This window comes from Rhinolophus hipposideros (assembly GCF_964194185.1).
Source record: "Rhinolophus hipposideros genome assembly, chromosome: 19".
In the NCBI taxonomy this organism is placed as follows: domain Eukaryota; kingdom Metazoa; phylum Chordata; class Mammalia; order Chiroptera; family Rhinolophidae; genus Rhinolophus; species Rhinolophus hipposideros.
This window is the reverse complement of record NC_138065.1, coordinates 34732728-34744855: the sequence shown is the minus strand read 5'-3', so window position 1 is coordinate 34744855 and position 12128 is coordinate 34732728. Positions and strand designations below refer to the sequence as shown.

The following is a 12128-nucleotide window of genomic DNA, read 5'->3' as shown; positions in this document are numbered from 1 at the left end:
CAGTCTTTGTGGAGCTAGCAGTGCTAAAGGAGTGAGGTCAGTCAGGAGTTCCTGAGCACCTGGTATGAGGCACGGGGCTGGGGCAGTGGGGAGTGGAGAGATGCTCGCGAGACTTGGCCTTGTCTCCAGAAGCTTGCAATCCAGGTGGTGCCATGTTTCCTATTGCCTGCAAGATGCATGGAATTGTATTTAACAGCACAAGGAGGTCTGTGGTAGGAAACTGGATGTTAAGAGGTCTGGGGGTGCAGAGGATGAATAATGTCAGGGAGTAATGTTCTGTGAAGGGAATGTTCCAAAAAAAGATTAGACGAGGGTCTGGAAGGACACGTAGGCCTGGGAGAGGCTGTGAGGAAGGGGAGGGACCTCAGGACGGTGGGTGGGAAGACCGGGGCATGTTCTGAGGGGAGAGGAGCAGGGGCCAGCGTGCCTGGGTCTGTGTTCCTGGCCCCCATGCCAGGACGGGAGGGGAGGCTCAGCCCTGAAATCCAAGGCTTTTGCATACGGCATAGACGTAATGAAAGGAGCTTTCAAAAGGGTTCTGAGGTTCCTCAGAAAGGAGAACAGGGATTTCTAAGAAACAGGCTCAATTTTGAAGATGTGACTATGGGGTCACAGCCCTGGTGTGCCCGTGAATGCCCCAAACAGAGTTTTTCTGAATGTCAGAGAAAACAGACAAAACTCGATTTCATTAGCCAGGTGGGCACTATGGACAGGTTGGGCTGTCAAGCTGACAGTGGGTAGACATGAGGCTGTGGCCTGCCAGACCTGAGGGTGAGGTGAGAGGAGCTGACCTAGATGGAGGAGCCTAAAGAAATTGCTTATCAAATCTGTGGATGACAGTTAATACACCACCATGTTTCCCCGAAAATAAGACCTAACTGGAAAATAAGCCCTAGCGTGATTTTTCAGGAGGCCATCTCCTGGACATAAGCCCTAATGCATCTTTTGGAACAAAAATTAACATAAGAGCTGGTCTTATTTTTGGGGAAACACGGTAGATAACAGAACCATTATTCTCAGGCAATCTCAGAAGTCTACAGGCTGGGCTAACTAACAGGACGAAATTAAATAAGGAGAAAAATTATCTTCCAGTCTGGCCTCATTTGGGCCTAAATCCAGAAGTACAGCTTGTATGAGGCCTGGCTTCTCAGTGGCTAATATAGCTGAAAACACTTTATTAACCGGTAAATGATAAGCAAATGAATCGTTTCTCACCTGAAAAAGACCCAAGAGTCTGGAGTAACTGTAGGCTTGATCTAAGTCAGCAGTGTCTTGTTACTGCCAAAAGAGCGAATAAGTACAAAACAGCCAAAATAAGGGGAGTAATGGCTCAGCGGTGACATTAAAAATATTTAGTAACTGGTGCGTCATGCACCTACCAACTCAGGTTGTAGTGTTGGAACAGCCACTTACCTTCTTGCAGGAATTTACTTTTAATTGCAGGATTAGGGGGACGATCGTGCATAGGTGGCCCCTGTGGGTAGGGACCAGGGAACAGAACAGCAGCTACTAAAATTTCAGTGTTTTATCAACCCATTGGTCCATACGGGTGCCCACTGGCTGAATGTCAGCCCAGTCACAACCCTGTTCCACTCTGCATGTAGGATCTCCCCTGGGCGATGGTGTTCAGGGGTGGCTGCTACATCTTCAGAAGGGATATTGAAAAACGAAACATCACAGGGACCAGGGTGGGGAGGTCGGGAAGGTTGATGATTGTGTCAGATAAGAAATGGATGCAGGAATTAGGGAGGTTTAACCTGGAGAAGATGAGGCATCAGACATTTGAAGGACTGTGTGTGATGTGGAAGACGGAGCAAATGTACTCCTACCCCCAGGAGACAGTCCTGAATTGACTGGGTGGAAGCAAGAAGTGGTCAGATTCTGGCTTAATGAGAAGACTTTTTTTATATGTTTACATTTTTATTTATTTACTTGGGGAAGGGGAACAGGACTTTATTGGGGAACAGTGTGTACTTCCAGGACTTTTTTTCCAAGTCAAGTTGTTGTCCTTTCAGTCTTAGTTGTGGAGGGCGCAGCTCAGTTCCAGGTCCAGTTGGTGTTGCTAGTTGCAAGGGGTGCAGCCCACCATCCCTTGCAGGAGTTGAACCAGCAATCTTGTGGTTAAGAGCCCGCACTTCAACCAACTGAGCTATTGGGCACTGGCCCATGTGGGAATCGAACCGGCAGCCTTTGGCGTTAGGAGCACGGAGCTCCAACCGCCTGAGCCACTGGGCTGGCCCCAAGACTTTTTGTATAACTAGAGCTGCCTAAAGTTGGAACCTTGTGAGGAGATGTCCTCCCTCCCTATTCCTGGCAAACTTCCAGCTGAGGCTGGGTCCCAGCTCTCATGAATGTGGTGGAGGAGTCGCCTGCCTTGGGTGATAGGAGGAGCAGGTGAACTAGGCCACTTTGGAGCCCCTCCAGTCCTCCATTCAGAATGGACTGGAGGGGCAGGGCTACCTCTGGAGTGGCATTTTGAGGAGGGAAAAGGGGGAGGAATTCTGGTCACCCAGCCAACTATTTGCCATGCTACCCACTTGAGGATCGTTGGTGGGATGGCAGTTGTCTGGGTCCAATAGCAACGGGTTGCTAATCTTGGTGCCAGTGGTCCCCCCATTAGTCTGGGACAACCGAGGGATCCTAGAGCAGAGGAGAAGGGTAGGGGCCATGGGATAATTGGGGTGAAGGTTTCCTGGGTCTGGTCCCTGCCACATTTGTTTCTCTAGTAGTGGGATAGGGCTGGGGGCACATGAGGCTGGAGAGGGCTGCCCTTGAGAAGGTCCCCTAAACATGATTCTTCCTGCAGGTGCTGCTGCCAGGTGGGTAGGGGGAGAGGAGGGGTTGGGAGAATGGGGGAGGTGCCCCAGTCCTGCCTCCTCTAACTCCTGCTGTCCCATGTCCCCTCAGACATGGAGTCCGAGCTGCTTCAGGGGAGCCAGGCCATCATGCTTCGCTCTGCAGACCTGACAGGGCTGGAGAAGCACGTGGAGCAGATCCGCGACCACATCAACGAGCGTGTGCTCTACTATGCCACCTGCAAGTGATGTCCCAGCTGCCAGCCCCTGACCCCATGTGTCTGCCCTCTTTGCTTTGGGGGGCAGACTGGGTTGAAATGCTTTCTAGCTCCTGTTAATGCAGCCAAAAGCACCACCTGGGCCACGGCTGGTGTGCAGCTGTTAAGATTAGTCTGTGCTGCAGCTGAGCCTGAGCTGATGGGACAGCCACATTTGAGGCACAGAGATGGTGGAAGCAGGCCATGCCACTGTGACCAGGAGCTCTCAAGTGGAGGGAGCTTGGCTGGGCAGTGTTCTCGCCCTTCGTTCTCCATGGAGGCTGAATCCTCCAAGGAGAAAAACTTAACTCAAAATGATGTACAAATGAAAGGCCCAATATGAATCTTTGGAAAGGAGTGTAGAGGTTCAAAGACGGAAAATAGTCTGCCTTCCATTAAGCAAATAAACGTTTGTCACTTGTTTCTGTCTCCCATTGGGGGTTACTGGGTGCTCAAGCCGAAGGCCTGATGGTGTACCAAGCACAAGCTGTCCCACCCTGCCTAGTCCAGCTGGCTTATCACCCAAACTGAGGGAGACGGGGCCCGTTTGCCCAGAACCTGATGGATTTCATCCTCAAGAGATCAGAGGGGCCCTTTTTATCTTAGGACAATGATCCGGTTTCACATTTACAGACAAGGAAATAGAAATCCAGAGGAAGGAAGGAAGGTGTCCAAATTTACACAGCTCCTAGAGGCAGAACTAAGACCAGATTCTGTGTGTCTTGGGATCTCAAAGTTGTAATGGATGTGTATGTTTGTGTCTGTGTGCATGTGTGTGTCTGTGTGTGTGTGTCTTTCTGTGTATTTCTGTGTATGTCTTTGTATTTGTGTATATTTGGGTGTATTTGTATTTGTGTATGTGTGGAAATGGCGTGAGCATTTGTGTGCTGCCATAGCCCAGGCACTGGGCTAGACATTTTATCTACGTGGACGTCTTGATCCTTATTGACCGTATTAATAATTTATTGAGCACTGTGCTGGACACATCATCTGCCCTACCTCAGGAGGTGAGTGGTGCTGACAAGAGAGGAAACCAAAGCACAAAGGGCTACATAACTTCCCAAGGTCACAGATGGGACCAGGGCAGGGCTAGGCCTCAACTTCACGCTCATCTCATACAGTATTAGGAGAATGGACGCTGGAGTCGGAGCAGCTGGGCTCCAACAGAGCCTATCCCAAGGGGTTGCTGTGCGGCAGAAATGGGTCAGCACGGGTAACTCGAGTCGCAAAGCCCCTGCGTGCTACCAGTCCACATCGGCTACCCCATTGCTGGGTTCTACCCAGCTTCCAGCACTTTCCATTGTCACAGGCTCCCAACTCCCTGAGCGGCTTCTTTGAGAAGAACCAAATGAAGCCTCATAGAGAAAAATATGTCCATTTTATTGAGCACAACACTGAGCATAAAGCTGGAGTAAGAAAACTGGGGAGGAACAAGAAAGCGCCTGACTTTCAGGGAGAGAAAGGGCAGCAGAGGCAGGATTAGAAACACTGGCTGAAATTAAAAAGTCAACTTCCAAGTTTTACTTCCTGGGGTGTGTGTGTGGAGGGCGTCTGGCCAGGATACTAACTCCTTCACGGTATAGTCAGAGATTTCTTCCTTTTTCCTCTTAGAGGGTGTGGCACTGCTTTTGGACTGGGGCGGGGAGGAAGGTGGCTCAGAAGTGGGCCGGGTATGCTGGGGGTCTCAGCTCCGTTGGGAGCTAATCTGGAGTTAAGGATTCATACTTTGAGAACTCACAGGCAGACCGCAGAGCTGCCTGTCATTCATGCAGATGGGCAGGCGACTACATTAATGAGCCCATTCGAGGCCTGAGAGGCAGGAGCAGGTGTGTGCTGAGCAGGGAGTCTGGGGAGATACTCCTTATGGCTTTGCTCTGAAGGCGACACGGCCTGACCAGCCTGTTAAGCTTTTCACGACAAATAACACAGACCCAGGCAAGAGCTATCTACGTACACTGCACAGAGCCACGGCACGTAGGGTGTGGGGCGCAGAGCGGGCAGGTCAGGGAGACCTGGAAGGCAGCAGATGCCACTCCTCCTGCCCACAGCTTCAGCGAGGCCTCCATGGCTGGGGGCTCATTGGGGTTCAAGGGCCTTCAGTGAGGGTCTGCCCCAGACACCTTCAGTCGGCTGCTGCTGACCAGAATCCGCTCCCGCCAGGCCCTGCTCCACCTGCTCCCCTTCCTCCTGCTGCAGGATAGACCCCAGGTTTGGAAAGGCAGAGAAAAGTTGACCATCTCTCCTGCAGAGGAAAGGGGTTCAGGGTGGGGGTGGGGCTGCTGCCTTTGGCAACCTTCAGACCCCATCATTCAGACTCTGGGATGGGGCTTTTCTTCTGAGACAGAGGCCCCTCACCGCCCAGCTTCTGCCCTGGTCTTCCTGCCTCCAGTCCCCTCACCTGAAAAGTGCAGTGACACAGGCACGGACCCCCGGGATCACATAATGAGACAGACTCCAGTCTGCCCCGCTCGGCAGTGGGAGCTGCCGCTGGCTTTGACTGGCACCATGACCTCAGATTTGAAGTTCCTGGAAAGGAAATGAAGCAGCAGGCTGTGATGTGTTTGAGGAAGGACGAAGAGCCGAGATAGTTCTCTATGCCTGTGGCATCCACTCAGCTCTCCCTTTATGAGGTTCAGAAAGTAAAAGTGTTTGCAGAAAAGACAAACAAGAACCAACCCCTGCTCCTCTGCCAAAACACCGAGGCCCTGGAAACTCAAGGAATCTAATGCTCACCATTCACATAGACCCAGTTTTCTGCAGATATTTATAATCCCTGTTGCTTCACTAAACTTTTACGGTACCTCTGAGACAGGGTGAGCAGGGAAAAATAATTCAATCGACCCATTTTACAGATGAGCCAACTAGAAATAGAGACATTGATTTGTCAATGGCCACACAGCTAGTGGGTGGTAAGGACAGGACTGGAAGCATTTCCCTTGACCTGGATTCAGAGCTCTTCCCTCCCTCCCTGTGGAGCTGCCTTGAGTGGGACAGGCCCTTTGGCACATTTCTTCCAGCTATTGGCTGAGTTCGTTCACACCCAGGTTGAGCAGGGCTAGGCCTCTGCCTTAGGGGGCAAAACGTACTGTTTTTTGTTGGCCTTTTTGAGGAGTGTGGGCTCAGAGCAGTAGGAGGACTTCCCTTTGCTCCCGATGTTCAGGCAGCTGGAGCAGCAGCCACAGGGCCCCATGGCCAAGGGCCCCTGCTGCATGGGCACCAGGCTGCTGCTGATGCGCAGGGAGCCATTGACCAGGCAGTTGAGGGACTTGCCACTGGGGGCAGGGGGCCGGGGGCCACACTGGCAGGGCAGCCGGGTCAGGGCAGGGAGTGCCACACTCTGGTCCAGGGCAGGTGCCTCGGTGATGCTGATCTCGGGGGAGGTGGGTCTTGAAGCTTCTGAGGCTTGAGTGACAGGTGGCCTGTTCTCCATCTCTGGGCGGACCCCTGGGCTGTGCAGGTTCATGTGCAGCTTCCTCATGTGGTGTACCACAGCGGCTGCATTGAAGGCTTGCTAAGGAGACACAGGACCAGCCTCTGGCCATCTCCATGCTCAGAGACCACAGGGCTCAAGCTTTCCCTCTGCCCTATGGCCTCTAGAAACCGAAGTGCCCGCCTCTTGTTTCAGAGAGGGTCCAGGGAGCATCGGAGTCTGCTGGGAAGCCCCAAGGAGCCTCTCCCCCAGCCCCTACCCCAGTCCAGCCTCCAGGGACCCGGAACAGCCTGCCACCTCCTGGAAAGGACCACTTACCCTCCACTTGCTCTTTGCGAAGTTTTTCTGGATCTGGAGGCTGACAGATGGGTAGATGTCCCGATGGAGGGCTGTGTTTCCAGCAACCCTGTGCATGGAGAGGGGACACCAGGCTAGTGAAAGGCCTGGGAACTCAGCCAGGGCTTGGGCAGCCAGCTGTGTACTCAGGACCAGGTTAAGCCGAGTGGCGTGCCCCAGGAGAAGGGCAGCCCACAAGAGGAGAGGCCAGAAGCAGGGCTCCTCTGTCCCCCGGGAGGGTCACAGGAGGCCTATGCTTTGGCAAAACCAAACACTTGCTTTAGAGCAGATCAGCAAACTATGGCCTTTGGGCCAAATCTACCCATTGCCTGATTTTGTAAATAAGGTCTAATTGGGACACAGACACGCCCGTTCATTCAGGTATGGGCTATGGCTGCTTCTGTGCTACAAAGTCAGATTGACTAGTTGCCATAGAGACAGTATGGCCAGCAAAGCCTAAAATACTGACTATCTGGCTTTTTCAGAAAAAGTTCACTGACCCTGTCAGAAGGCACTTGGATTGTCACCATCCTGTAACTCAAAACTTTGCTTGGAACCCACCTCCTCCTGGAAGCCTTTCTCAGTGAGGCCCCCCAATACAGGCTGCCTTTTTCCTGTCCCCTCAGTGCCTTATTCGCCTGTCTCTAAGTTTCCTCAGACACTTGCCACGTGCACAGCACTTTCTATATACTAAGGGACCCAAGAAGTAGCAGACATGGTCCTGATTCCTAGGGGCCTGCAGCATAGGTGTGGAGCCTTGCTTCATGCCATGAACTGGAGTAATTCGTAGTAAGCTATGTAATTGGTACAGAAAGATGGGGAGGTCTGCCGGGACTGCAGGAGCCAGGGCTTCAGGGAGGAGCACAGCCCACTCTGGATCCTGAAGGGTGCTACATACAAGGCAAGAGCAGGACATTCTAGGTGGTGAAAATGGTATGACCCAAGATGTGGTTTGGAAAGAGCATGGTATATGACATGGGGGAGGGCAGCGAGAAAAGTACAGCTCTTAGGCCTTCCTGGAAGAGAGAAGGTTTGTTAAGAATCCTGGGAAATGAAGTTGGAGGTGAAGGGTTGGGCCAGATTAGGGAAAACCTGGAAGCACTAAGGATTCTGGGCTTTCTGTGGTAGGAAATAGGGAGCTATTATAAATTCTTGAGCAGGGAAGTAGCATGAAAAAGGGAAGTGTTTCAAGACTTTATGTGCCTACCTTATAAATTTTGACTGTTCTCAAATCGCCTCACATGGAGCAGGTTTTGACCCCGGAGTAGAGTAAAATGATGTTCTAAGGACAAGGCAGAGTTGCCCACACCTGGACGCCTTTTGAGTAACAGTACTGAGTATTGCACACGAGTGCTGATGGCAGTGCCTGGCCACCTCTGCCTCCTGCTCTTGACTGGATGACACCCCTGGGTCAGAACCCACGTAAATAGGTGCTATCCGCCTCTCTAGCTGGATCTGATGGACCCGTGCTCCTTGGGCCACAGCAGCTCAGGGCAAGCAAACAGCGGGAAAACACCCCATGAACAGGTCAACCTGGTATTTGGGGAGCCGTAGGCTGCGGCTAGAGCCCACCCCACCCGTCACTCACCAGGGGTGCCTCAAGGCCTTCTCACAGGTGTACCGCTCATTTGGGTCCTTCTCCAGCAAGTGGCAAATAAAATCCTTGGCTAAGAGGAGCAAAGACACAGCAGCTAAGGACCAGATTTCATGACTGATGGAATTTCACTTCCGGTCTGGTGGGTGGCAGTGAATGCATCTTTTAGCTAACCTTCCAAAGAGGCAATTTTAAGTCTTAAAAAGAGAGGAGAAAAAAATCCAAACCACCTAACAACCCACCATAAATCACCAAAGAAAGGCACTATGCAGCCTCACCCACGTAGCACTGCAGACACAGCTCTCGTCACGAGGCACCCACGTGCCTGCAGGCCACGTGGGTGTGTGTTTCCACCATTCAGGGACCAGCATCCGCACATGGGCACACACGTGAGTGCTGGCTTTTTCTAGCACTGATCTCCACTTAAGGGACCCAACAACATGCAGTGATTGCCCTGTCACATACACAGACATGGCATGCTCTCGGTCTTGATGGATAAAAGGCAAAACTTGGCCTTGGTTTTGCCACTCGTGCTGGAACACTCCCCTCTGCCTGGCTCTGCCCTCCTGACCTTTCCTTTGAACTACCTCCCCTGCTTTTACTGTGCATTATTGACATACTGTGGTTCTGCCTCCAGGAAAACAAAAACACGAACGCACATAATTTATTTGGCCTTTGAACCAGATGGAGATTTCTCTACTCTCTGTGGCGGCCTGTTTTCTGTAAGATTCCCCAGGGACTTCCAAAAGCCAGGACTGTCATCCTTTGTTAAGCTATTTTCTCTTGGCAGCCTCTGTCTTGAGCCTGTTATCTTGTCCTTCACACCCATTGACCTTACCTGACTCAGAAATGTCATCCCAGAATGGAGACTCAAACTCATAATAGCCCTCCTTGATCTTCTCAAAAAGCTTAGACTCAGTTTCTTCGTAGAAAGGAGGATACCCACATAACCTGCAGAGGGACAGGAAGGGGGCATGCTGCTGAACAACCCCTTACTCCCCGGGCCAGCCTCTCCCCTCTGCCCAGCTTCCCACTGGATACACAGACAGGCGACAAGTGTCCCCTAGCAGCAGTGTGATCAGGACAGGGATCTGCCTCTGGTTCAGGAGGGGTGCAGTTCCCATCAAGGGTTTATAAAGGAGTCAAAGCTTGGAACAGACAGCCCTGGTAAATTACTCCCCTCTCCCTGCACTTCTGCTGATTCTTAGATGATGTATAAAACATCTTTAAGAATAATGGCAAAATGTCCACTTGCATGTAAGTTTCATGAGGGAGTTTTTAGGCTATTTTGTTCTTTATTCTTTAGTACCTAAACCAGCGACTGGCACAGGGTAGACAGTCAATGAATATTTGTTGAGTAAATGGATGAAAGCAGTTGTTCAATATATGCTTAGGAAATAGAAAACTGAAACTACAGTAAGCAGTGAATGACTGAGCAGGACATTTTCCTCAGAGCAAAGTTTACAATAGGTGAGGAGGGTGGTGGCAAAGGGGCGATGACAGATTTGGAAAGGAGAGATTGACAGCATGTGAAAAGGAGCAGGGACCAGGTGCTTTCAGGCCACTGTTTTGCCACAGGCTGATGGTGCCAGGTGAGAAATCTGAGATGTGAACATTGTGTCCACCTGGCTTCCAAGCTTCACTTGGCATCTCCCTTTTTCACTGCTCATTGCACAGAGCAGGACTCGACACATTAACAGATAGCAAATAGGGGTGGGTGCCGGTGAGGCAGTACCATGTGGCTGAACAGTGTGTTCACACTGCGCTCTGTTTTTATAACCTGGTAGAGATCAGGACAGGAATCTCTGGAGTTGTGTGCATGTTTGTGTGTTTGCATGTGCACACATGTACATGCACATGCTTTGAAGGTGGATGCTGCTTGAGGAGCTGAGACTGGAAGGGAGAAGAAAGGGTGAGCAGGTTCTGAGATTTCCCAGCAACTGAGACAATGCCAGCTTCTACTCACAGTATGTAAGTGATGACGCCAATGGACCAGCAATCCACAGCCTTGCTGTAGGGTTTCTGGGCCAACACTTCTGGGGCTGCAGCAAACCAAAGGCAGAGTCAGAGCTGGGGCGAGAGGAGAGGGCTATGGTTTGGGGCTGAAGGTCAGGAAGAGGCTTAGAGAAGAGGACTTAGGGCAGCCTCGGGATGGTGTTTCTGTAAGTCTGAAAACTCCCGTAGGGCAGGGACTGTGTCTCTCCCACCAGACTAAACCTTTTCCCATCAGACGAGGGTCCCATGACAAGGGCCTAGGACCCTCCCTCAGACTGGAGATCTCCAGGGCTGCATCTCCTCCATCAGACTGAATACTCTCTGAAGGCAGGCCCTGTGTCTCCCGACTCAGATGGGGGATCCCCAGGGAAGAGGGTGTGTGTCTCCCATCAGATGGGAAAATATACGAGTTAGGGGCTGTCTCTCTCCCACTAGACCAGGATCTCCTTGAAGGTAGAGACTGAGTCTCTCCTGTTAAGCGAGGAACTACCAAAGGGCAGGTAATACGTGTCCCATCAGTCTCTGGTACCTTCTGAGGGTGGGGTTTAGTCTGCCCAATCAAATCGTGAGCGCCATGAGGGAACGACCATATCTTCCTCTGATTGGGAGCTCTGGGACATTTATCCCAAACACCAGAGCTCTGTTCCTAGTGGGGCTCCACATCTGATGGTAAGTGACCAACCTCACTTGTCAGGAGAGAGCAGATTCCCTCTATTGAGTCAGAGGTCTGCTTCCCACTTCCCAACCCCCACCCAGTTATGACTGGCTAAGAGGGAAGGGGCAGGAGAAGATGCTCTGACTTTCGGTTTCTCCCCCATGGATCTCAGGGATGCTCTCACCTGGTATCTTGCCTGACCTTACTTTTTTGGTCAGCCCTGGAAACCTCCTGTTTAGGAGCCTGGAAACCTCGGCCAGTTCCCTAGGGTATATATTTAGGAGCCCATGTCTGGGTTCCTCAGATTCAAACTCAACACTCTGCCTCCAGGATATGAACATTGCGGGGGTGTGGGTGTGTGTGCTTAGGGCTCCTCTAGAGTGGGAGAAAGGAAAGGGGGGTTAGTGGTCAACTCCTCAGCAATCTAATGGTCTCTGGGTTTGTGATCTTTTCTCTCCCCCTGGTTTAGCTGGAAAGGCAAAGACAGGAAGGCTGTCTGCAAAAGTAAGAACAAAGTATAAGCTGGGCTATGGGAAGAGCTCAGGGGTAAGCTGTCTTTAAGATGTAGGATTTGGGAGCAGTAGGGTACTTCCAGAGATCAATGGATTGGCTGGCCTGAACCTTAGAAGTGAATGCTCTGCCTGGATCACCCCTGAAGTTGAACTTGTCTCCCTACAACCACCCACTCTCTGAATAATATCCATGTGACTGAATGTATCCAACTCATCAGCCTCCCTTCTTCTCCCGCACTCACCCACGTAGCCTGGGGTCCCACAGGCAGTGGACATGACACCACTCTGTTCCATCTTGGACAGACCAAAGTCTGTGATCATGATCTTAGAATTCTCTTCAGGGGTGAGGTACAGCAGGTTTTCGGGCTGTGGGAGAAGAGACATATGTAACATAGGATATAATCATCTGAAACACACATCCCTTTCATTTCCCCTGACATATAATTCCTTAGGGAGCTGTGCCCTGGGCTCCTGACTTCAAGGCCAGGCTAATCTTCCCTCATTCTTCCCTCCTGCCTCCTACCGGTGTCCTTAATCCCAGCACCCCACCATTC

The 12128-nt window shown here is 51.5% G+C and overlaps 2 protein-coding genes across 11 annotated transcripts in view; one reads left to right on the top strand and one right to left on the bottom strand.

Annotated features, from left to right (window-relative positions):
- LAMB3 (laminin subunit beta 3) overlaps positions 1–3495 on the top strand; it is a 144705-nt gene extending 141210 nt beyond the window's left edge. For all 9 annotated transcript variants that reach the window (XM_081025839.1, XM_081025836.1, XM_081025842.1 and 6 more), the window contains one exon: positions 2908–3495. In XM_081025839.1, coding sequence (XP_080881965.1) covers positions 2908–3044 — 137 coding nt within the window. In that variant the 3' untranslated portion in view covers positions 3045–3495. The remainder of the gene's footprint in view (positions 1–2907) is intronic.
- Positions 3496–4411: 916 nt separating this feature from the next.
- The window catches only part of CAMK1G (calcium/calmodulin dependent protein kinase IG), a 28896-nt gene continuing 21179 nt past the window's right edge, over positions 4412–12128 (bottom strand). Inside the window, exons 6-13 of one of the 2 annotated variants that reach the window (XM_081024812.1) lie at positions 11817–11940; positions 10379–10454; positions 9251–9363; positions 8407–8485; positions 6801–6888; positions 6139–6563; positions 5451–5578; positions 4412–5294 (exon numbers count right to left, since the gene is read on the bottom strand). In XM_081024812.1, coding sequence (XP_080880938.1) covers positions 5488–5578; positions 6139–6563; positions 6801–6888; positions 8407–8485; positions 9251–9363; positions 10379–10454; positions 11817–11940 — 996 coding nt within the window. In that variant the 3' untranslated portion in view covers positions 4412–5294; positions 5451–5487. The remainder of the gene's footprint in view (positions 5295–5450; positions 5579–6138; positions 6564–6800; positions 6889–8406; positions 8486–9250; positions 9364–10378; positions 10455–11816; positions 11941–12128) is intronic. The other variant, XM_081024813.1, reaches the window with a different exon arrangement.